This window comes from Blennius ocellaris, assembly GCF_963422515.1.
Source record: "Blennius ocellaris genome assembly, chromosome: 10".
Lineage (NCBI taxonomy): Eukaryota > Metazoa > Chordata > Actinopteri > Blenniiformes > Blenniidae > Blennius > Blennius ocellaris.
In genome coordinates, this window is record NC_137659.1 from 16,998,691 (window position 1) to 17,023,814 (window position 25,124).

The following is a 25,124-nucleotide window of genomic DNA, read 5'->3' on the forward strand; positions in this document are numbered from 1 at the left end:
ATTATTTCTATGACGGAATTGTTCGGTTATTAATTATTACTTGGAAAAAATGGGATCTAATGTGCATAAGATAATTTTGGGGTAACGCCCGTTTCACATTTTTGATAATTATCAATTATTATCGAAACTGTTCATAGAGTTGATTCCCAACCCGCTGGCATCCCGGTGCAATACCAGCGTTCCCAACACAATGATACCCCGTGTGAGGCTGGTGTTCCCAAAAGATGCACGGAGCTCCTCCGCTCTTGTAGAAATGCATTATCTCTCTGTTGGATGCGAGTTGAGTCTGTTGTTTGAGCAGGTTCCCAGAACAGCGTGACATGTGGGGTCCTCTGATGAGAAGATGTAGCATTAGGGCATGATTTGGAACACCGAACACCAATATGGGAAAAGTGAGAAGCAAAGTCAATCTAATGAAAAGAATGAATGTGTGGGAGAGAATGTGAGAGGTTTTAAAGTATTTCATACTCTTAATCACTTGCTTTAATGTATTTCTTTGATTTCTTTGCACAGCACTGTGGATTGCCTAACGTCTGAATATTGCTCTAATAATACATTTGAGTTGGTTCATTATCAGGGAAGATGTCGGTGAGGCGAGTTGCATACTCAACCAAGTTAATCATAGAATTTATTGAACCTAAATTTGAAAGTGGGCGACAACTACATAAGCGTCCATATGAGACTATAATCACACAGTTATAATAGGAAATAAAACAACAGTGTGCTTAGTTGTCAGAAATACCCAGAATCTTCTATCTTGGTGAACGTTGTACAGGTTCTCAGCCTTTAACAAGCTGCATTATTGAGAGTCTAAAGCCAAACTTACAAGCATGTCTTTGGATCATCGAGGAAGATAAGACAACTCAAACAGGCAGAGAAAGAACATGCAAACCAGATTCAAATCAGGTCTTCGTGTCGCGAGGCAACACCGCCAACCACCACACTATGATCACAGACTGAGAATGTAACCTTCACCGTTAAAGAGTGTTTTCAGTTTACAGTCACATTTCTGTGACATTAATGACTCTAAGCTTCCTGTATTGGTTTTTTTGGGTTTCTTTTTTTAAGAAATGAATAATATTTAAATACTTTTGCCTATGTATGTATGTATGTATGACCAACTTTTTGCAAAAAAGAAATTACATGAAATCTTCAGGGACGATTTGTCATCATCCAAGTACCAATTGATTAGAGTGTGAGATGTTCACAGCAAACCGTTTACAAATGAAACACAAAGAACTGTGGGGAAAAAAAAGTCCCATACAAAGTGGACGGGAGAGGCACCTCGTGGAGGAGATGAAAGGAGATCAGCACCTGTTTCCATGGAGACACACTGGAGGGCTTCCATTAGCTGTGTGCCACACTGCAAACCCCCCCACTCTCAGCCAATCACATGCCAACTCGCTGTAACGATGCAGTCAAGTAACACAAAAGAAGGCTGTGATGCTCAGTCTAAATAATTGTTTTCAACTGATTTTTCTTTAGATTTCAGCTCATTGCTTCATTCTGTTTTTTTTTTTTTGGCACACAAATTTTATATGGCCATAAAAAAAACAAACAAGAAACCAAGATTGACACATGAAGGTGTTAATGTTTCATATTTATTCACTTATTGCACCACTTGTAGTGCTATTGTGAGTTTTAAAATATCTGATTCAGGTAGGGGGATAAAAAAAAAAAAAAAAATCCCAGACAAAGCAGCGTCTTCTTTCTAAAATGTGCGCTTCTTAAAAGATTTTCTATCAGCAAGGAATAAAAATGAAATTGTTCATGCTGAGCGCCAGCGGGGGATTTGTTCACAGTTGAGATGTTAGACGGTGGAATGATCAACTGCAGCGTGCTGACATTTTTCCTTTAAAAAATAGATTTTATAACTGGAGCTGCGTCCCTTGATGGAACCCTTTTGCCAAACCCAACCGGATTTTGTTGTTGTTTTCATGGCAGTTTGGATGCCTCCCCCCCCCCCTCTTCCTTTTGACTTCAACATCCTTTGTGGTTAAAAAAAACTTGTCATACAGATGAAACACTCCTCTCAGACTGAAGATGTTTACATCTTTTTAGCGATTTGTGGCTTTTATGTAGTATTGTATTATGAATGATCCGAGTGTCACAGCTGGGACTTCCGATTGGACAATACGAGGGAATACGTCACGTACTCGTGAAAGCTGCTTCAAACACATCCAATATTAGTACAGATATGATCCCGTACTACTTAAAAATAATGTGCATGCACTTGCAAAAACAATGTCATCCCGCTTCATCTCAACACATAATCCACTCCCGCTCAGATAAACACATGCAATGAAGAGAGATGAAGAGAAAATCTTGTCTTCAGGAAAAACCAGCGTGTTGTTTATCCCGAAAAGCTGCAATGGACAACAAAACACTGAAGATTTTTCTATTTTTCATTGGATAATATTGCAATGATGTCAGATTTCCATTTTTTTTTTTTTTTTTTTTAAATCAGCATTCCAGTCATTAGACAAAAGTTCCAAACTCACAAGAAGGCAATATTTTTTTCCCCCAAACATAGATACTCTTGACTTTTCCCAGTTTTTATTACAATAATCCAATATCATACATTTATTTCCCAGTCATGATCAATAAAGCCTGTTTTGGTTCAGAAACTTCCTCGCGAGACATCTTCACATCTGTTTGTTGATCAGTGTCGAGTGTTGGTGCACAGCTTCCACGAAGGCGCCCACATTCTCCGGGTCCATGTCGGGGTACAGGCCGTGACCCAGATTGGCGATGTAGCCCCTCGTGCCGAAGCCCTCCACCATCTTCTTCACGATGTCGGAGATGCGCTCCTGAGAAAGAAGGCGAAAAAGAGTCGAGGCTCAGCGGATCATCCTGTGCACAGTTCGCATGGCTCCGGGGGACTCTGGCTTTACATATTCCAAGGCTCCTTGAAAACTGAGAGACTCATTTAGCTTCAACCTAATGTTTATTTTGAAATATCGAACGTCTTTCTTTGACATGTGGTTGTGCAGACGGTGAAGATTAAACGAATCACAAACAGGTTGTGATGTAATGTTTGCATGTTTGAGCAAGTAAAAAAAAAAAAAACGTTTAACAACCCGTCATGACTGAACGGCAGTTTAACAAATCTCAGATGAAGACCAATCAAAATCAAGCACATGTTTTCTGGGAGAACATGCAAACTCCACACAGAAAAGTCTTGCATCTGGGACATTCTCACTGTGAGACCCCACGTGCTTAATCCACAAATATAACCACAAACGTGAGAATAAAATAAGTGAAATACTGTGACGCTCCCTTATTATCAGTCTACATTTCATGAAAAGCCGGTTTGCTTTAATCGACGAGAGAGTGTGTTGAAACTCGCGAAGGAGAGAGGAGGAAGACGATCGCAGCCAAGCACACTCGAGGTAAAATCAGCAACAGCTTGATGCTTCTGTGACCACAGCTGCTATTATTATCAGAAAGTTGAAGGTGCGTTGGACCACAGCCAAGCTCCCTGCGAACCAGATGGAAAGTTCAAACGGTGGAGAAAGAGCCAAGAATACCTTCAAAATGTTGAACTTCGATACACAGTATGTACGTGTGCATCTGCGTACACAGGCCCGAAACAGGCGAGTCACATAACGTTGGTTTACAAGGAACCTTATGGAACATACGGACTGGAAAAGCAAGTTATTCGCTGCATTGAATGCGCCACTCAAGCAGTGGATGTGCGTTCGCTGCACACGTTATTTGCCACTGCAGGGTGTTGTAGTTTGCTGTAGTGGCTGCAGTACATGTGGGGCTTTTCCTTTGCACTGTACGAGGACCAGAAGCACAGCTGCAACAGACATCTTTCTTCTTTCTCATGCCGAGGCTGCTCACAATTTGGTGTCTCTTTGTCCAAGAATGATCTTCTCTCACAAACCTTTCAGAGGAGGGTTTTGATTTTTTTGGGGGTAAATGTTTAGAGAGACCTTCAACTTCCACCGGAGTGAGTCAACAGGCTCAGGACGGCAAAGAAAACAAGTAAAGTATGTGCCTGTGAGCAAACCAGAGTGGGAGTGGATGTTACCTTTGGAGCGTACAGAGCACAAGGGTCCATGTTTCCCTGCAGGCTGACCTTCCCTCCTGTGCGCTCCCTGAATACACACAGAACACATATCACAGGATGCACAAGTTAATCCTTCAACCAGCGAGTTAAGCATTTGATGAGCAGGGCAGGAAGCGTCCCTGTTTGTTGGCTTGAAGCCCGAGTCACTGAGTGACAGACCAGGGACGGGTGAGAGGGAGGTCAGCAATAGTTAACCTGCTGCTGGAAGGGGCCACAGCCGCTCTGGACACATCCTTTCCCCAGGCGGATTGTGGATTGTGAGACTGGAAGAGTCTGTCATTTATATTTCTACAAATTGCGGCGAAGCTTAATTTCTTTTTCTTCCAGGAAACGACAAGAGGGTGAGCCAGCACGGGTTGAAATTTAACAGTGGACTGCAGCTGATGTGGCGTGTTTTTTTTAACACGGGGCTTGGTGAGCAGAAATTCACCCAAAACACTTGCGTAAGCACACATAAACGCTGTGTGTGTGTGTTAACCATGCAGGCTTGACTGTTACCGTGCAGATTGCGGGTCGACAGTCCAGTCCAGCCCGACCACCTCGTAGTGAGACTCAGACAGGTCCTCCAGGCCGTAGTGAGCATCCTTCGCAAACACGATCTGAAACACAAACACGGTGCACCAAGAAAGTCAAATGAGCTTGACGGCCTCAACGAGCTCCTCCACCAACCATTTTTTGTGAAATGCTGCCACCTGGAGGCGAGTAAGTGTAACGGCGGGAGGCTGGATGGAGAATCTCTCGGATTTGCGAAGGGCTTCTTGTCGATCAGTTGCTCCGTTACACCCTTTACTCACTTTCACACCCCATTTACTAATTATATGGTTAAGAGATCAGCCTTTGCTGTTGATTTTCACTTTCCTGATGATCCAATTCAGAAAAAAAACCAACACTTTAAACTTTGTGTGAATTTAATAATCTGAAATAGAGCAAAAGTACAAACTGAACCCTGGATTCTGACATTTTAAAGTCTACGTTTGAAAATAAAAATATAAAAGGGGTTAACCCCTTTAATATTTATTTAATATTTAATATTTTTATCAAAAAAAACAAAAAAAAAACGTAGCATACCAGCTGTGGATGTGTCGCTTTGACTCACCATGGGAACGTCCTGCCCCGCCTCCTTCAGTTTATCTTTGACACGGCGAGCGATGTCTCGGAGGTAAGGCAGCGAGAAATCTTTGAACTCTGTCGGCCCCAAAATGCCGGCGTGGGACTCAAACACCTGCAGAGCCTGTGCAACACAAATACAAATGCCGAGAGGGAATTCATCGATCAGGATGAGTGAAGCAGAGATAGCGTCGTCAACACAAGTAGCTTTATAAGACTCTGATCACATCGTAGCGACGAGGGAGGAGAGGAGAGGAGAGGTCCCGTCATCATGAGTTACCTCCCTGTTTAAAGTCATCAATTAAAGCAGTGGTTTCCAAATAGCCATAGGCTGTTCGAAAAACAGTTGTTTTTTTAATCTATTTTATTGACAAGTGTTAATCTAATTTTGAAAATGCTCAAAGGCCCACTGTGGTCACCGGCGCCCGCCCTATGGGGGTCCCGGACTTTAGCTTGCCCACTATTGGTTTTAAGTTGCTCATTTATTCAGGCACTGTGATAGGCTACCAAAAACTGCATATCTAAAACCGCAGTGGAGACTTCATTAATAATCCCAATAAAAAAAATACCTTTTTACTCCTATGGGATCACATGAAGCTTTGTTGTGCTGACAGGGGAAAAAGTGTTTTCTTTTTTTAAATTCTTTTTAAAGTCGCCCTGCTGCCCTCAAATCCTCCAACCTTTGATATAAACGGCACCGTGTGACACCACTCAGACTTTTTTTTTGTTTGTTTTATTTGACCAAAACTGAAAAGCAGGGCTATTCCTGGAAGAAGTGTTTGCAGCCTGTGTACTTTCTTTACAATTTTGGAATCTAAACTTCAAACAAAGGACACAAGCCTGAACTGTTCATCCAGGTGTGAATCCTATTTCTGTAGTATGGAAAACACGAGAGCACTTTCTTCTGAACTCCAACAAAGCGCCTGGACGTGAGACCTGACCTGAGCGCCAGCAGCCACTTGGCCCAGCAGATACTCCACGATCACGTCGGTCAGCATCCTCAGCAGGATGTGACTGGCCTCGGGGTGGCGGTAGAGCCAACGCTTTGCCTTCGAGTGGGTGTTGGAGCCGCCGCCTTCGATCATATAGGACATGAGCGTCCACTGTGGAGACGACAGAACAGACAAAAGAGAACTTCATCTCACTAACTGAGCATCTTCTTATAGGTGTGTGTGTGTGTGTGTGTGTGTGTGTGTGTGTGTGTGTGTGTGTGTGTGTGTGTGTGTGTGTGTGTGTGTGTGTGTGTGTGTGTGTGTGTGTGTGTGTGTGTGTGTGTGTGTGTGTGTGTGTCTAACCGGAGCTCCAGTGAATCCTATGAGCGGCACTTTGCCCTCTATTTTGTGTCTGGTCAGCGTGATGGCTCTGAAGACGTAGCCCAGCTCCTTGTCGACATCCACTTTAACCCGCAGGCGCTGCATGTCCTCCGGCTCCTTCAGGGGCTCTGGGAATGTGGGACCTTTACCTGCCACCATCTGGACGTCCATCCCCATGGCCTAGAGGGAGCGGGAATGGAAAGAGCCACGCCACGAGACTCGAATGAGAAACGGTCCCCCGTGAATATTTTCCATGAAATTAAGTCAAAGTTTATTCACGAAGCACATTCTAAAAACCTCTCCCGTGGACTAAAGTGCTGTGCAGGTTATTCAAATATGGAATCCAAATGAATAGAATGAATAGAGTTTTGTGTCCATTGTGAGGAGCACAAACCACAGAGGCTTCCCGTCAAATATAACACAGAATAGGTTTTACACCGCGTGTACCTGCCGTACGAGGACATTTCGCTCGTTATGCTGCCAATGCATGCACGGAAGCCCGAGTCGCTCCTCGAAGTTATGGAAAATCACAAATAAGTGCGACTACAAAGCGAACAGGCTGAGCTTTGTCCCAATCAAATGTCAATAAAGAACAGTAATCGTTATTATTGACCAACCGCACAAGACCACACAAAGAGAAATGTATGGAAGATTTTAATGGAATAATGTCATGTGTTTTAAACCCATAGCATTTAATCATATCACCTATCAGCTGAAACCAAAACACAAACACCATGGTGCCCAGAAACATGGGACATGTATCTATCTACCTGGTTGAAGCCAGCAGTAAAAACTTCACACCCATTTTTATTCCTTGGTTTTTAGCACAGCTTGAGACATATTGTTATTGTTTTTTTTTTTACTGATTGCGCCTCATGATTTGTAGATTTTTAATGTCTATTCATGTACAGCACTGGTTGCCTTCAACGGGCTCCAGAAATGAAGGTTACATAAAAACACGTAGCGACTGACGGCTCTACCTGTGGGACAACCAGGATGTCCGAGAAGATGATGGCGGCATCGAAGGGAAAACGTCTCAGAGGCTGAAAAAGAGGTCAAACAAAAGGAGGAAAGTTGCATTCAATTTTGCTGACTGATGTTCTTCTGAGGAGAGCGTTTCAGTTATTCCCTCGACTTGCAGCCATTGAGCCAAAACGAAGTGAAGGAAGGGATTCCCGCCATCTACCTGCAGGGTGAGCTCACAGCAGGCCTCGGGTGACCGACACGTTTCGAAGAAGTCCTTCCCCGCTCTTGACTCACGGAACTCTGCAGCGTTAGATTCAGCAGGTTAAAGGGCAGTGAGAGAGTGAATGAGATCTCACGCAAGAAAATAGCAGTAATCAATGTGAGAATGAAAAAGAAGAAACGTCCAGAAGTTGGTACCTGGTAAGTATCTCCCAGCCTGTCGCATGCACCAGACGGGCACATGCTGGGTTTCTTCTCCTCGCGCCGCTCGCAGGAATGTGTCGTTCTTTAACTGAGGAAAGTCTTTGGGGCTGCAGGAAAAAAAAATACTTGACATTAACATCAGTATTAAGCGGCTCTGCAGCGTATGACCGTACAATTGCATGTATCCCATCCCAGATCTGGGATGTTACGGTTCTGAAGAGCTGAAAGGGAAAAGGTACTCACATTCTTTATTTAAGCCAAAACAAAGATACGAGTGCCAAACCTGACTTTGACTGAAGTAAATGTACTGATTTGAGTGGTGAAAGTGCTGAAATGTAATCAAGTGTAAAGGTAAAGATGATTGAACGAGATTTATACAAACAACTTGTATATAATCAACAAAAAGTTGGCTGGATTTAATATGAAACACCAAGAACTAATTTTAAAACTATTTGAAACAGTTCCATTACATTCAACCGTCATTGATGTAACTTGACTCTTAAAGTCATCAACTTTGTGCAACTTCTTACTTTACTTTCAAGTCCATTTTCAGGAATGAGGATGCAGGTTAGCCGTTACCGTTTCTCAACATGACACAAAACAATAGAATGCTGTTGTTATCTCAAATAAAAGACGCGCTCCTCCCTTTTCCCTGCAATCATGTCAGGCCCCCAGCAGGGGGGCCGTCCAGACCAGAGTGATGACGAGAGATAACGCTCCTCTCTCCTCTTATCACCTCGGAGCAGTGCTGAAAACGGTTGAATGAGAGGCTGCTTTGAACAGACCAGTGATGCATCACAATCTGGAGAATAAAATCTACTTTGGTATTTACTGTGTTAACTTCAAATATTAAATATGCAAAGAAAGGTTGGGTTGTTTTTTTTTTTGACAATAAATAAGCCTTTTGGCTTTGAAAGCAATTACACACTACAAGTGACAATTGAATGAAAATTGGCAAGTATATATTCTTTCAAACATTCAAACATTGGTTGCATGTTTTTTTTTTTCTCTCTCTAAATGTCTAGGATTGAATCTGCTTTGTTGGGAAACCCCATGTGACCCTAACTTGAATAAAGTTTGTAACAGATGGATGGAATATCACCAGACAATTATAGATTATAATATTATAAAATATAATATGAACACAGACAGACCGAACAACAGCGATTACTACATGACGTGATTCATCCTTGTCTTATCCTGATTATTCGTCATAATCACAAGAAAGAGTTTTCATATTCTAAATATACAGAGAAGTTTCCCTCTGATGGCATGCTGAAGATTAACCGTCAGTAAAAGACTAAATGTTTCCATTTCTCCATAATGTTCATAATTGAGATGGTGGAAGTCTGAGAATGAACAGCTGAGGATCTTTGGATGACTCAGTGACAACTCCACATTTTTATTCTAGATTTTTTTTTTTACATATCCATCCAAAGATGTGCGTTCGACAGAAAATCAAGTAGAAAGAAGGAAATGATTCAGACTTTATGCATTATCCCTCACACATTCTTTATTAAAATTACACTCCAAACCGTTCTGAAATGTATTTTATTTTACTCTAAAACGCCCCCTATTGCAATATACAGATCCTTCAAAATAAAAAAGAGGAAACGTGCCAGAAATCTTGAGGAAGAGGATACCTGAAACTGAGGCGTAAAACAGAGCCTTCCAGGAAATTAAACACGAAATATGTATTTACAGCCTGAATCTCTTTGACATTCCCAAGTCGTTTTATCATTCGCTCACAAAATTCAACATAGAAACTTAAAAAAGGGATTTTAAACAAGTGAACATGTCTTGTAAGGACACGTTATTAAATGTCCTACAGATGGAGCTAAGCCAGTACCGAATGGTTTAAAAGTGTTACAGAAAAAGTTAGATAATCCGAAAGGTTTCCATAACGTTTTGTAACAGAGGCGGATGCAGTGTAAATACGAACCGATTAATTCAAGCTGTTTTATAAGAATGACGGATTGAAACGAGCAGCTAAAAAAAAACAACGTGTCGTACGAATAACAAAGGACGTACTTACAGGATTAAGTCGTTTTTGCTCATGTCGGCAGGTCTGCGGAGGTGTCAGGAGGTTCCGGGCTTTCTCTGGAGACGTCAGTGACGACCTGCGGCAGTCGCTGTCATGTGAAGTCCACCTCGACGCTCCTCCGTCAGCAGCAGCACCCCCCACTGCAGGGCGCGGCCATCTTGGACGATCACGTGACCATAACAGGAAGCAGTCACACACTGCGACTGACAGTATAAATCGTAATAATAATAATAATAATTACATCGAGTCCTTATCAGAGTATTTCTGTTTTTCTATTTATATATTTCCATATTATATTTTTTATTGTCTTATTATATTTGATTTATTTATATATAATTTCTATTTTATTTCTTGCATTCTTGGTTATGAAAAACAAGCAAAGATGCTTAAAAAGCGAATCCACACTAAAATAAACTTAAAAAAAAGTATTTTAATTAATTTAAGTACAAGCCAAATTAGTATATTGAGTATGTAAAACTGATTAGATTTGATTTACTTTCACAGAGCTTGTGCTCTGTGCCAGCGTACCTTCCAGGATGGTTTGAGGATATGAAGAGGTCTGCTCCCCTCATCTAATTTCTTTTTCCTTTATCAGTGTTCATACGTTCATACCCAATTTAATTAGTCCTGAAAAGGAAATTGTGTAAGGGCAAAATAGGCCAAATTGGCTGACTTTTTACAACAATGTCTCCCTGTGTCTTTGAATGATGGATGTATATGTATATACTTTGTGTGAATAACTGTGCTTTTCCAACTAAAAAGAGCTAATTTTACTCCACTGACAAACAGCAACATGAAACAAACCAGCAAGGCAAGAGTAAAGAAAGTAAGGAACAAAAAAATGACCGCAGATCCCAAAACTCAGATGGTTGTGGGAGGTTTGGCAGACCACTCTTATGTGGGCATTGAAGGAGCGTGCGGAATCCAGTTATACTCTCAGGCTGGTGACGACATGGGCGATGGAATGATCAGCCACAGTCATGTGGGTGATGCCTGCCTGGTTTGTTTGGTGGAGGGTGCCAATGAGGATGGCTTCAGGATTACTGACATTCAACTGGATGAAGTTTGTGCTCATCCAGAAGCGGAAATCAGCAAGATGACGTGGGTGAGAGCCAGGTATTCATCCGGAGATGTCTGGAGGTAGATTCAGGTATCATCCATGTATGAATGAAAATGGACACTATGGATTTGCAGATTGTTACCAAGAGGAAGCATGTAAAAAAATCACTTTAATGTTAAATATTTCAAATGAAATGCAGGAAAATGTCCCAGAAGTGCAAAACAAAGCTATTTCCACTCCTCCTATGACAAACTCTTTGCGAACTAGACTCTGATAATTGTTCAGTCACTCCAACAAATGAAACAAAACCTACCAGACGCTACACAAATATACAATACCTCCGCAATGTCAAAAGGTAAAAATAAAATCACATCGTCGACCTTTTTCTTGTTTGCACATAATTCTCATCCAATTTCTTTTCTATTAAATATATCTGTTTTGTTTCTCAAAATATGCTTGACACCAAAAACAATCAAGTTGACTCAGACGTTAACTTAAGTGGTCAAGCTAAATTGTAATTGACTGAAAACACGGTGAGCTGAAGAATGTGTTATATACAAAAATATAAACATAGGAAGTAAAACCATTAATTTAAAGCAGGTCCAAATGCAATCTGTAATGTCTTTCTCTTGCTTTGACCTCCTATGGCTGCTGCTGGTACTGTGCCTCTGTGGCAGTGTAGAAATCATTGAGGACGCTCTGCAAGTAGTCAAAGGTGGGCCTGTCTTCAGGTTTGTTGTCCCAGCAGGACATCATGATGTCGTACAGCTCCGTGGGACAATTGTCTGGCTGAGGCATCCTGTAGCCGTGCTGCACCGAGGACATCACCTCTCCTTTAGACATACCTGAAGACAATGCACACACAAACAGGTTCAAGACAACAGGAGTGAAATAGAGTAAATGTCTGGAGATGGGAGATTTTTACCACAAGAAAAAAACGAAACAATATATCATCAGTAGAGGGCAGCAAACTTCACTGCAATTAATCATGACTTGCTCTTGCTATTTCAGAGGTGAAGAGCTTTAGCTTTTCACTTTGAGTAAGCAGAATCAGCAGGAATACGTCGATTAGAGGGACAGCTGATGTGGGACAGTTTGTTGGGAAAGTTAGAGACGAAGATTGAACGTTTGATCCTGGGAAATATCCAAGAGAAGGAGAATGTCTTACGAAAAAAAAAATCAAGGGTTCAGAAAAATGCAGCATAAAGTAGAGATAATAGAGATTATTATTATAGAGATAATGACAATAATGATAACAATGATGACACTAATAATAATGAATACAATAACTTTAATATCACTTTGCTAAACTCAGTTACAAAGTCCATTACATTAAAACCACAATAAGATTAATAACAATAAAATATGGAAAATATACAATTAAAATAGAGATGTAGTATAGTGTATCACACTTTAAGGACCACAACATGCATGAGGAGTTTTAAGTAACTTTGAATATAAAATGTTTCTTTGTTTATTTTTGTTTTATAATCAAACAAAGTCCTCCCAAACTATGCCTCCTCATTTAACTTTGTGAGCATAGCTGCTTTTAAAATGACTATAAATTGCCACTGCAACTTGCTATGCTTGAAAATGACTTTAACACATTAGAAGCAGCACAGCATCAATGTGTTAAACAGGTGAATCAGACGAGTGATATTATTGAAAACCAACTCCCGGTTCAGCGACTCCTCACCTGGGTAAGGGATTTTCCCATAAGTGAGGATCTCATTTAGCAAAACTCCAAAGGACCACATGTCTGATTTGATGGTGAAGATGCCATAGTTAATGGCCTCCGGAGCGGTCCACTTGATGGGGAACTTAGCTCCTGGAGAAACATACACACGTACAGGAAAATTCACATGGATGAAAATGTTTCTAAAATAACTTCAGAGCCTGTCTTTGTAATGTAAAGTTTAACCTAATATGTATTTTTGGTTATTTTTCAACTTCCTGTTATTGAACTTTCAGCCTTTCCTGGTTACAGATGGGTGATCAGACCAGTTTCAGCCAACAGATCATGTCACTTCAGTAAGAGTTCTGTATCAACCGCTACAAACACTTGTAATGTGAACGTTTACTCCAAATGCCTCCATGTTATTTTTCAACTTCACAATAATGTAATGAGTTGCTGACACTCTTGCTCAACAGACAGACAGAAAAAAAAGAAAAGGTCTTGGGACCCTTTTTGCATTTCTGTATGGGGTTTGCATGTTGCTTGTGGATGGTACTCTGGTTTCCTCCATCAAGACTTGCGTTGTACACGCTGCGATGTGTGTAAATTGTTTAATAGTAGTTTGGTTGGGAAGTGTGTGTGTTTGTCTCGCTGTGTTAGTCATGTACCCCTAATCTGCTCAAGGTTTACCTGACTTTTCATCCAGTGTAAGCTGGGATCCCATCCAGCACAAAATAACTCAGTATGATAAGGTGGATGGATTCAGTACTTTCTCTTCTACTTTTCTCAACACAATAATCACCAGATGGACTATTTCTGGAACCGAAATTGTTGATCATGGCTATTCTGAAAAGGTGGCACAACTAGTATGTGAAACCCAAAGCTCTGACTTCTCATGCAACACGGCACAGTTTTCGACAGGAAGACTTTTTTATTTTTTTTGGACTCACGGTGCGTCACGAATATCAGATCATGGCTGCTGAGAAAAAATAGCTTCCATGAGATAAAACTGGACACACACTCATTTGTTCATGGTCGCACGCATCATGTACCTTCTCTGGCAGAGTACTCGTCATCCTCGATGACTCGGGCTAAGCCAAAATCGGCTATTTTACAGAGGAGACTCTCGGACACCAGGACGTTGGCTGCCCTCAGGTCCCGATGAATATATTTCTTATTCTCTATGTACGCCATGCCCTCTGCTATCTGTAACAGAAGGACAGAAAAGGTTAAGCATAAAGGAAGGAGACATACAACAAAATAAAAAGAGAGAAATATATCATTATTGTGCAGTTACAGTATGTGTATCATCACATATACACATCATCATCATCATCAAAATGTACTGGCAACAATTCTCAGCTAATAATAATAATAATCAGAGCAAGAATAGTGTTTTTTTTTTTTATTGTTTAGAAACCTGCGAAATAGATGTATTATTGAGATGTATTCCTGAGTGAAAGGAAGTCGCTTTAGTTTGTGCAGGACTGGTAGAATTAGTCTGAATTAGGAAATGAATAACACTTTTGCTTCACACTTCTCATAATAGCATGAACAGCATTTCATTAGACATCCGATATGATGATATGACAATAGTAGTGTGAGTTACTCTATGGTCATTTTTAAACACATACTCAATGCCTCATAAAAATGTATGCATGAAATGTGGAAAAGGGGGCGTATAAACATTTACATATCTATAGGGAGACTATAAAGGGCATATTTGCTGACTTGACATATTCTCCAAGGTTGACGTTGCAATGCTTTCTTCTTCTTTTTTTCTTTAAAGTACAATGAATGCTGGTGACTCTTGTGTTGTGTGAAAGTGTGTGTGAGTGGTCGATGTGTCGGCTCTGGACTGGCATTGGGCTCCAGGTGCTGTAGAAACATATTTGGTAAAGAATCTGTACCTGCAAACCGGGGCAACTTCAAGATCTCTGAGCCGAGGTTCCACTTTCCCCTTTCAATGTCCATAATTCAATACATCAGTATTGGTACAAGTAGTTTTGACAATTTTCATAATTTCTACATATTGGACAGTGTTTTTGCGGGGAGTTCAAAAAGCATCCTCTTTTAGGTTCAACAGAGACGGTGTTCTTTATAGTAAGGATAAATAAGCCGTAAAGTCACATTGACTCTCACCTGGGCTGAGAAGTCAATGAGCTTCGGCAGCTGCAGTTTGCATCCCGCGTCACTCTTCAAGAAGTCCAGAAGGCTCCCTGGGAAACAACACATCAAAAACATGCCCTGTAAATATGTGTAACTCGTAAGTTGTCAGTAATCTTTGTCCAGTCTTGATGCAGGCACTGGAGTTGATCCCAGCTAACGACGGAGAGAGGCAGGGAAAACACAAAGCGACAATCACAAACACTCACAGACACTTATCACGTATCAAAATCATCATGGCCTTACGTTATGTTTTCATGTCTAATATCCTCATGGTTTGCTTCTCCAGGGTTTCATCCCCCCCCCCCCCCTCATGTGTTATTCACTCATGACTCCTTGAGTTTAATTTCAAACAGAGCTCAGTTACCATTCGCCATGAATTCGGTGATGATGTAGATGGGGTCAGTCTTGGTGACGACAGCATAGAGTCGGACCAGCCGGTCGTGTTGGAGCGTCTTCATGACATTGGCTTCCTCCATGAAGGCCTCGACTGTCATGGTGCCTGGTTTCAGCGTCTTCACCGCCACTTTGGTTGTGTTGTTGTAGTACGCTGAATGGGCAGAAATAGAAGGTGAAAGGTGATCAGTGGAGAAAATCTGCAAGTTTGACTTCACTTGACTGGATGCTGGTCTGTGTAATACTGACATGCTTTACAATTTGTAATTCGGACAGCTCAGTTCAGTTTCAATCAACCTATATGATCAGAAGCAGTTCCTTTAAATATAAACACTAAAACAAAAATTCCTGGTATTGGTACGAAAAAAAACAGATTGGTACGAATTTCATCTGAAGGATTTATATAAGAAGGAGAATAGACATTATGCTGGACTTGACTGGGGGCACACATTGAGCTTATTATTTTTATGAAAAAAAAAACCCTACTTTCTTCTATTTAATTTTAAAGCTTTTCACATTTATTCTGCTGCTGGCAGCTCCAGCTGAGCCTCAGTCTCGGGCTACACACACCTATAGTCTATAAAAGACAGGGTGAACTCTGTACCTCTTCTCATAGTCAGCTGGGATTCCTATTATTCACTGTAAATACTCTTTGTTTGGAGCTAATCTGTATCACTTATAATAAACTAATATAGTAGTCTTCTATTTTCGAGTTCAATAGAAACGTCCAACATGCAACACAAACACGCCACAGACGGAATCTTGAAAACAACTTTCAAAGGTGTCACAGGAGTTTTCTAAGAACTGGAAATTAGTGAGACATTTGTTGTGTACTTTGATTTATTCCTTTTTATGTATTAGTTTCTTCCCATTTTGAATACCCTTTATAAAAGGATGAATCTTCCAATTCTTCTCAAAGCCACTATATACTTGTGACACTTTTCATATGACACTTGACGCGAATAACCACACCACCCAGGCCTCCAATGCAAAGCATCCTTTGGGGCGCAACATTTCCTCTTTAGATGATAACAGATCCTCCATTTCAAACTACTTTCTGAGAAAAAAAACATGCGTGGCACCATAACAACAGTAGGAAATCAGGTTTGTTTTTATTATAGGGAAATGGTACTTCCCTCGACTGTTTACTTCCATATCTCTATATCGTCAGTGGAGGAGAGTATCTTCTCCTCTTTCACATAAGAAATGTTGTATTATCTGGTATAAAAACAATACATAAATAACTCAAGCCAGTCGTCATATCAATGACGTAATTATTTACAGATAAGTGGGATAAAAAATCTTCTGTGGCTCACATTTCTAACTAGGTTTTTTAACTCTGTAAAACTCTATAAATGATACATGTAGTTCCCTCTTCCTTTGTCAGTGTTATTGATTAACACAGTTAATCTTGTGACTCACCCATCCAGACCTCTCCAAACTGCCCCGCTCCCAGTTTCTTCACCATCTTTATGGAATCTTTGGAGATCTCCCAGGCGTCTTTGTCCCATGGCTTCTGGGCCTTTGGTTTGACGCACGGACGATCCAATTTACGACACAGACCATCTGCTTTGTCTGAAAGAAACACAATCCTGCCATGAGTGTCCATATTTTCTATTGTCAGGAGCTGTTTGGGGAAGTTTTAACCCCGACGGGTGTATTTGAATCCAGTGTTGGGGAAGAGTTCACACTCACTGTGGTAGTGTTTGATCATGCTGTCAATGTCTGCAAATGAAATTTTGGGAGAGATGTAGAAGCCACCATTGTCCAGCGACCGTATCTTATAATGTTTGACTGAATCTGCCCCCTGAGGATCCACATCTCTGACGGACAACGAGTAACTCCCTGTGGGACAGAATGAAGGGAGTTGGAATGAAGTGCCGACTTTGTCTGATCACCGTGTTTTAAAACGGAGAGGGATTTGTCAGTGTTGTAGTGTTGCTGTTATTTCAATACCTTTTTGTGTTTCGCTTTCCCTGATAAGATAAGAGCCTGGTTTGTTTGCTGGGGCCAGCAGCTGCCTCTCTGCGCCCTTCCTTGTGATGTCCTTGAAAAACCACCTGCAATGAGGAGGAAATACAAATGGTTATAGAGTGCAAAACGAAGGGACGACAATTATTTGTTGTCCAATAATTTACAGACAAACGGTGAAGAAATTACGATGAGAGAGATAAAAATGAAGGCAATGAAACAACAGTCATTACGCACTCTTCTGTTTCCATGGTGTCGGCTTGAGCAACATAGTTGGACGGGATGAAACCTTCTTTGTTGGTGGTGAAAGACTTTGCTTTCCACCACTCACCATGTCTGCAAACATCCAGGAGAGATTTTGGTGCATTTTAGTATGAGTACCAGAACCAACTTCGACAATCCAAAAATGTGACATAACTCATCAAAACCTGTGTGTGGCGCTCCTTCAAAAAAAGAAAAAAGAAATAAAGAAAATTGCTCGAGAATGGAAAATTTAATTAATCACAAATGAATTAGTTCACATTTCAGCCTGTACCAATGCCACACTTTATTCATCTTATTATATATTTCACTTTGTATATTTTAACTGGTCCCATTTAAAGGAAAGCATTCGGTGAAAACTATTTACTTAGATAGCAAATTACATTTGTTTACTTTGTGAATTCCTGTAATGAATAATAATAGCTGAACAGAGGGCAACTGGTCATTGTACTGACTGTTGCAGAAGAAAGGCATGTTAAAGGGACTTTAAATGATTGGGTCTCTTTGGTGATGATATTAACAATTTTAATTCACAGCGTTTGAAAAGTTGGGCAACTGTGCCCAATTCGTTAACAGGATTTAAGTTACTGTGCTTTCATTTAAGTTTTCAGGCAAACTTTCTTTTCTTTCTCGTGTGTTGATTTGTTTTGAATCATGTTGTTTTGGAAGTTGACACACACACTCACACACACACACACACACACACGATAAGTGCAACGTTGCTTATCACTTTTCTACGTTTTTCATCCAGTTTGAAATCTCTTCCTCATGCCTTTTAAGTGTAATTATTCTGTCAGAAGTTGGAAATATATATTTATCACCGCAAGTTACGACACTGTTTCATTTCCTCTTAATCAGAGATTTACACAGTGCAGCATTTTGAAGCTCAACTCGGCTTTCATCATTTTCTTTCCCAACATGATGTAAGGCGTGAATGATTAATAACCGTAAGTTGGGTGAGCCTGCCAAAAGTCTCCGACACTCACTCTTCTAAGATCTTCATCTTTTCTCCCTTCTTGAATCCTAAGTCGTCAGCATGCATGGCGTCGTATGGGTACAGGCCGATCACTATTTTACCAACTCTGTGTTCCTCTAAGAGAGAGAGAGAGAGAGAGATAGAGAGAGAGAGAGAGATAGAGAGAGAGAGAGAGAGAGAGAGAGAGAGAGAGAGAGAGAGAGAGAGAGAGAGAGAGAGAGAGAGAGAGAGAGAGATCATAGTGTGTTAAACACAATAAATAACAATATTAAACATGTGTTTTATGTGACATGTTTATGTGTTTTTATGACAGCGCAAGTTAAGTAGAGAAATGTGAGGCGACGTGATGAAAATGTCATGATATTGGACTGGCAGAGCAACAGTTTAAACCAGATACAGTTACTCAGGGCCAATAGTCAATGTTTTTAACAATTTACATCTTTAACACGCATGCAAAAACAAAAAATACAAGCAAAAAGCCTGATAACCAACCAAGAATAAAAAAATTAATGTCCCAATGGTGAGTAACTCTCCCTATGAAATTATGTGAACATGGTACGCGTCATATTTTCTTTAACAAAACAAACACATGAACTCATCAGGTTATATATATATATATATATATATATATATATATATATATATATATATATATATATATATATATATATGGATCCTATTAACGTACTGTTTATTCCACAATTAATCAAATTCATAAACATGGTGGGATAATAACAAACAGAGCAAATAATGTTTGAGATAAAAAAAATAAAATAAAATCCAATATCAACAACTATTAAATGAACATACTGTGTTTGGTAACCTTGTCCTATTAGTTTAAATTTGTCATGTTTTTTGTAATTAGGTCCAATGTAATAGGGTTGTAGTGTTTAGTACTTTACAAACAACCTTTTGTTCAATTGTTGTGAAGAAATCAACTAAAATACAGATATTTAAAACTAGAAATTGTGAAAGTTTTCAGATTTTGGAAAATTTCACAAATGGTATTATTGTCATGTACAGTGTAAATGGGGTAGAATTATGTTCATATATACTTAAAATTACTTTTTAGAAATGTATGTCTGAAATGTATATCTCAAATGTCCGTCAACAGGGCTGACTTTTTCAATTTGGCCCGAATAATGCATTTCTACAGAAAAGAAAGGCAATTGAAATAAACATAAAGCAACATTCCTGAATACCTTCCATCTTTTGAAATTCCTGACCAGGCAACAGGGAGTTACTCTGCAATGAAAACATCATAGAAAGTGTAAATTTACATTTGTTTTTCCAGCTTAGACAATTCCATTCCTAACTTCAGTTGATTTGTCAAGACATTGATGGGTTGTTGAATTAATTAGTATTGTTCAGGTGGTTTGTTCAGGTTGGACATATTTTGTCCTCATACAGTAAAACATGAGCCACATGATCTTTATTAATAACCAAGGGATGGAAGATTCTCATCGGAAATTAATATATTTTTGCATTTTCTTAAAAAAAGGTCAAATCACAACACAATTCCCACTCATTTTTCCACATCTATAGTCATTTTGAACAGTTGCATCTTCACTTCTCTTTTTTTGCTTGTTTCATTTTGAGTTTTGGCAAAAATCACCAACATGCACAGCAGCTGTTTTACAGGATACGTGATGAATATGAGATTTTGATCAGCACAGATGTCTAACTACTTACTATGTTGTTTTTTGTTTGGGAGGTGGGGTCTCTGACATAGTGCGCTTGGTCGGTACGTACAGTCTGCTGGCTGGGCTTCCTCTCCAGACCCCCACTCAGCGAGGACTTCATACAGCCCATGGTGCCTGCAGGGGGAAGTGAGAAAACTCAAAAGTTAAGTGAAACTTACAAATTTACCATTCAAAGTTTGTGAAACAAACCCCAAGTAAAGGAAAGAATTGCACTGATCACATTTTTTTTTTTTTTGCATTCCATATTATTCATTCTTTCTTCAGTAATCTGACTCTTTTTTGATTTTTAATTTACCACAGATTGTATGAAATACAATCTGTGTTCACCTGAACCATATCCCACACCGAATTAAGCAGGAATAAATTGAGTCGCAATAAAAATGAACATCGCAAAACAATTCAAATAGTGCTGAAACAGAGAATAATAAATGAACTGTGCAAATCAAACACATAAAGATACTACTCACACAAAAACTAAATACATTTGCATTTAATGTGACAGGTCCTCTTGGATAGAAACTGTACCCTATTGGAGAGACTGCTATGAGCTTCTTAAACCCCAAAACACTGACAATCGAGTGTCTGATTGACACTTCTCAGTGCAGACGGATATCAAGATGAGATTCACGTAGACTGAGCTGTGGGGAGAAGCATCGAACGCATTGAGCTTCATCATCAGAGCAACATAGTGTCCTGCCTTCCCCTACCAACCTAAATCGATGGGCAAAGACTCAACCTGCCCATTGTCTTCGATACTGCCCTCACGATGCCATGGGGCTGGAAGGCTGAGGTGCAAGCCAGTCGACGTAGGCTGAGGAGGTTTTATCCCCACTTCCTCCACCAGGCTCCTCAGGCACTTTGGGATCAGTGGACAGGTCCAGAGGAAAGTCATCAAAGCTCTGGCTTGTATGGCTGAAAGGAGCAGTCACTGACTGTGGATGAAGAGGAAGGATCCTGTCGGGGCCTTCGGGTGATGGAAGGAGGAACCAACTTGTCGACACACACCAGGTCTGATTAGCCTGCAGCAGGCCTGCCTCAACAAGGGGGTATTGTGATAAAGGGCCAAGGCAACAAAATCCAGTTGAAGTACCAAACTGAGGGTGCATGAAGGGTTAGCGCAGTCGTATCTCCAAAGTTTAATCAAAGCAACTCACATATTAAGATCCACTGTGCATCCCACAAATGCATCTTCCTTAACAATGCCCCACCAGGCGAAGTTTAAACCAACTTCGACTCCTTTATGATTATGCGAAAGCATGAAGAATCCAAATGACTTATTTTATTTCCATCATCTTTATAAGAGTGGCAGAAAGCTGTTTTGTTGGTATGTCAACCATTTTCATAATGGTATTAGATATATTAGCAAATCTGGTCATTTGAAAAATGTATAGTAAAGTATATAGCTGGATAACTTTACAGGATTATACCAAGCGAGAAATGTTTCATCAAAACAACATAAGAGATACAGAGATGTGGGAATGTGAGAGAGAGGGTTAGGGTTAGGGTTATGAAATCCATGACTCTAGGTGGCAAAACAGAGGGCTTTGTATACTAAATATGATCATTATCCCTCTTGATGCTGAATGAAAATCACTTTGAGAGTGAATTTTTATCACAGGTCTGAAAGCACTTTACTCTCTCTCAGAACTGATATAAATGAGTTAATGGGACTAACAGTAAGTTATAATGAGGCCATGAGATTACCAACAGCTGCACAGCAGAAGCAGCCTAGTGAGCAAAGTCACAAGCCTCTGTTGGGGCTCTTTGTTTTCCAGCTTGTGTGCCTGCGAGTTTCACGCATGTGATGTCTCCCAGTTTGATCTCCCACCGTGCATGTTGGGATGGGATGTACTTTCTGTAAGTCTCTGTTGACCTTATCTTTAGTGGCATCATATCCCGATTGTGAAACATCGGGAGGCCCACGTTTCCCCTTAATGTCCGCCTACCAACTTGCCTCTTTGCTGCTGACTCAGACGTAATGACTTGTTCAGGGTGGACCCTGCTTCTTCCCATAGCAAACTGGAATCGGCCCCAGCAATGCCGTCATCCATGAAGCCATACAAAAAGTAGACATATGTATCATTTCAAATGACTACAAGACAAAAGAGAGCCTATAATAACTAAATATTAAAAAAATAAAAATAAAAAATCTAAATGTTTGAATAGTAGTGTGTGCAACAATATGACAATGAGATCATTTAAAGACTCACTTTTTTTCACTCATCCACACAATGGAAGAGTAAAAAAAAAAAAACCCCAGCAGTGTTGCAGTTTTTGTTTCTGCCTTTACGGACTTCACGGGCTTGTTTTGTGCTTTTTGTTTGAGTGCCCCAGTTTTATTTTTAACTCAACAGTCAGCAAACAACAGGAAACTGAAGGTCTGATCGGATTAGGAGTACATAAACCCTCTGTAAAACACCATGACCGACTCAGAAGCTTCCCCTTGAGCAGCTGACTGAGACAAAGGCTGGGAAAGTGTAGAAACGCTCGAAGTAAAACACTGGTGGACGTAACACATTCAGAAAATTAATTACACTACTGTTTGATCCAGAAACATTAAAGTATACAAAACTTAGCTTTAATGTGGCTGAAACTATGTTTTATTTAAAGATCCAAAAGCAACAAAAATGCTGAAAAAGAACTTAGTCCACTCAGTGAGTAAATCTCTTTTACAGACTCTTTTTCTTCTCTTGTGATTCAGCAGTTTTAACACAATCAGTCACATTCACCCATTCACACAAATAATTACAGAGCTGACATACTAGAATCACCATAAGGAGGATCGATTGCTAAACTTGGGATTAAAAAGAAACCTGGTCTCCCGACTGTCCTCTATAACTTATGGTCAGCGAACAATAAATCCCCGAAACGCCTCTGCAACATTTGCAATGGGTTGTATTTGAAATAGTTTTTACGATTTCTAGCTTTCACTCCTCAACAAGTGGCACTTTGCCTTTCAATCAGCTCCACTTGAAAAGGTTTGCCAATGGGAAGCAGTGCACACAACAAATTCTGTATTTTTCTTCTTCTTGCCTTGTGGGTTGGAGACCTGACATGCATGTAAAACTGCCTTTTCCCATTGTTGGCTGTGATCAGCTACCATTTAATGCCCTCATGCACCACATGAGCAGCTTGGTTGGGACAGTGTGAAATGACTTTACCTACTCATATTTGGACAACAGCATAAAAAGATCTGCAATGCAATGTGACTGGAAACTTGTCCTCAGGGTGACGAGCATGGCTCTCTCATCCTTCAAACACCCTTCAAAGTTGAAATGAGTCAAAACAGCCAGGATTGTGCTTGATTAGATCAGTGTTTCACTTTCTTCAGTGTGTTTTCCAAAATTGTGAAATACTGTTAAATAGAAATGCGGTGAGTTGTGGAGTTTATAATGAGGAGTGTGCCTCGACCTCTCCAGAATATTTCAAGGGGGGAAAAAGTCTATTTTCAGCCCCCAACCAAACAATCAGTATTTCTTTACTTATTTTTGCTGTAATGCAGAGCAATTGGATTTAAGTTATATGTTTTTTTTTAATTTGAGAATCACATGCAAGGTTGCTTTTGTTTTTTGTATGTTTTATTGTGATGTTTGTTTATCTGACTCCATTAGATTTTGAAGTATTTATTCCTGTTCAGGTCTTTGGTTTAGTCTTTCTATCTGTCTGTCTGGGTTTGTTTTTCTGACTCTGGGAAGCCCCCCCCCCCCCCCCCCCCCTTGATTTTAGGAGGATCTTTCATTTCAATGGCAACTTGTGGCCAGAAATCTGCATTAGCACACTCACATTTTGGGGGAGGATTTTTGTTAGTGTTTATATTAGGTTCTATATTGTTTTAATCTAAGATATGCTTTTCTTCAAATACATATAAAAGTGAAAAGTTAAAAAAATATTTAATAATAACTTTACAGATTGAAATTTGTTTAATTGACTTTGTGGTTGACATTTTTTATGAATTCAATATTAAGTACAAAGCTTATGATTCTTCATACATTTTAGATATGTAATGCATTATCATATATAAGTTGGCCAGTTTAGCCATTTCTGTAGACATAGGTCAACATAAATTTCATATCTTTGTCGTCCATGCTCGATCTGTTCGATCTGAACAACACAAAGAAAGATCAAAGAGGTGCTTTTTGCAGTGAACATGGGCCTGATGATTGGGAAGTAGTTACATCCCGAAATGCCAGATTTGTATTTGTTATGCATTTGCGTTTAGTGTGTGGGTTTTCAGATTTGGTTGTACTCACCTCTCCCGCTGTGTATCCCTCTGAAAGGAAACCGTTAATCCAACCTGTAGAAGCTCTTTAGTCCACGAATATGTTCTTTGTGTTTCATTGAACGAGCTGACATACACACACGCACACACACTCACACTCACAGACACTTTGGAGGCCGTTGGCTTAACAAGTGGGTCATGGACTGCCGGCATGAACTGTTATACCAGAATGAGGAACCTAGAGGAACTGGTTGGGGATTTTTTTTTCTTCTTGCTACAACTTCCTGGTACAATTGTCTAATGATTATTTGCATAACCAGCACACACTCCATTGTTTGTGCGCACACAGACCCACACTGGCACAGGAGAGTCAAGGTCTCTCAGCCACAATGAAACAGAGGATTCCATTTGTAAAAAGTAGAGCAGTGTGACGTACTCGTGCTGTATGAATAATTCTGAGAGCTGAATGTATAAAAGCGGTAGTTCTCAGGAACCTCGCTTTTCATGTTTATTAACTGAATAATAAACCTTAAACTTCTCATAGTGAGATGACCTTTCAAGAGCTTGTTTGTACTTCCACCATCAGTATCAGTTTCTTCTGGATCTTTGACTTCCAATGCCTACAATCCTTTAAATAATTAAAATGCATCTTATTCATTGCTGCCTTTCTTTGGCTTATTTTTCTTCAGCGTATATATAGATTGTTGGTGTACCTTTCACTGTGTTGAAAGATTACAATTTGGGTTTACCATTATCAACTCAAAGA

The 25,124-nt window shown here is 40.0% G+C and overlaps 2 protein-coding genes across 2 annotated transcripts; both read right to left on the reverse strand.

The window, feature by feature from the left end:
- Positions 1–2,553: 2,553 nt before the first annotated feature.
- Positions 2,554–10,083, reverse strand: urod (uroporphyrinogen decarboxylase). Its single transcript, XM_080504077.1, has 10 exons — positions 9,923–10,083; positions 7,882–7,994; positions 7,685–7,764; positions 7,479–7,541; positions 6,481–6,678; positions 6,127–6,288; positions 5,175–5,309; positions 4,577–4,677; positions 4,040–4,106; positions 2,554–2,810 (listed from the first exon to the last, which is right to left on the reverse strand). Exons 1-10 carry the CDS (start codon positions 9,943–9,945, stop codon positions 2,646–2,648), a joined length of 1,107 nt encoding a protein of 368 aa, XP_080360203.1. The 5' UTR covers positions 9,946–10,083; the 3' UTR covers positions 2,554–2,645.
- A 1,550-nt stretch (positions 10,084–11,633) lies between these two features.
- On the reverse strand, positions 11,634–24,513 carry lyn (LYN proto-oncogene, Src family tyrosine kinase; the record flags this gene model as incomplete). The annotated part of the gene is made up of 13 exons (XM_080503752.1): positions 24,390–24,513; positions 20,129–20,253; positions 19,639–19,681; positions 18,447–18,552; positions 17,437–17,535; positions 17,185–17,288; positions 16,924–17,073; positions 16,651–16,803; positions 15,200–15,382; positions 14,809–14,885; positions 13,719–13,872; positions 12,688–12,819; positions 11,634–11,836 (listed from the first exon to the last, which is right to left on the reverse strand). The coding sequence occupies exons 2-13, from the start codon at positions 20,246–20,248 to the stop codon at positions 11,634–11,636; spliced, it is 1,524 nt and encodes a 507-aa protein (XP_080359878.1). The 5' UTR covers positions 20,249–20,253; positions 24,390–24,513.
- Between the last annotated feature and the right edge of the window lie 611 nt (positions 24,514–25,124).

Bases quoted from the DNA above. Each gene is read 5' to 3' on its own strand.
- urod (XM_080504077.1), bottom strand. From the start codon at position 9,945: ATGAGCAAAAACGACTTAATCCT. The intron at 6,289-6,480 runs GTTAGACACACA...TCGTCTCCACAG, and splicing joins TAGGATTCACTGGAGCTCCG to TGGACGCTCATGTCCTATAT. The intron at 4,107-4,576 runs GTAACAGTCAAG...GTGTGTATTCAG, and splicing joins GTCGACCCGCAATCTGCACG to GGAGCGCACAGGAGGGAAGG.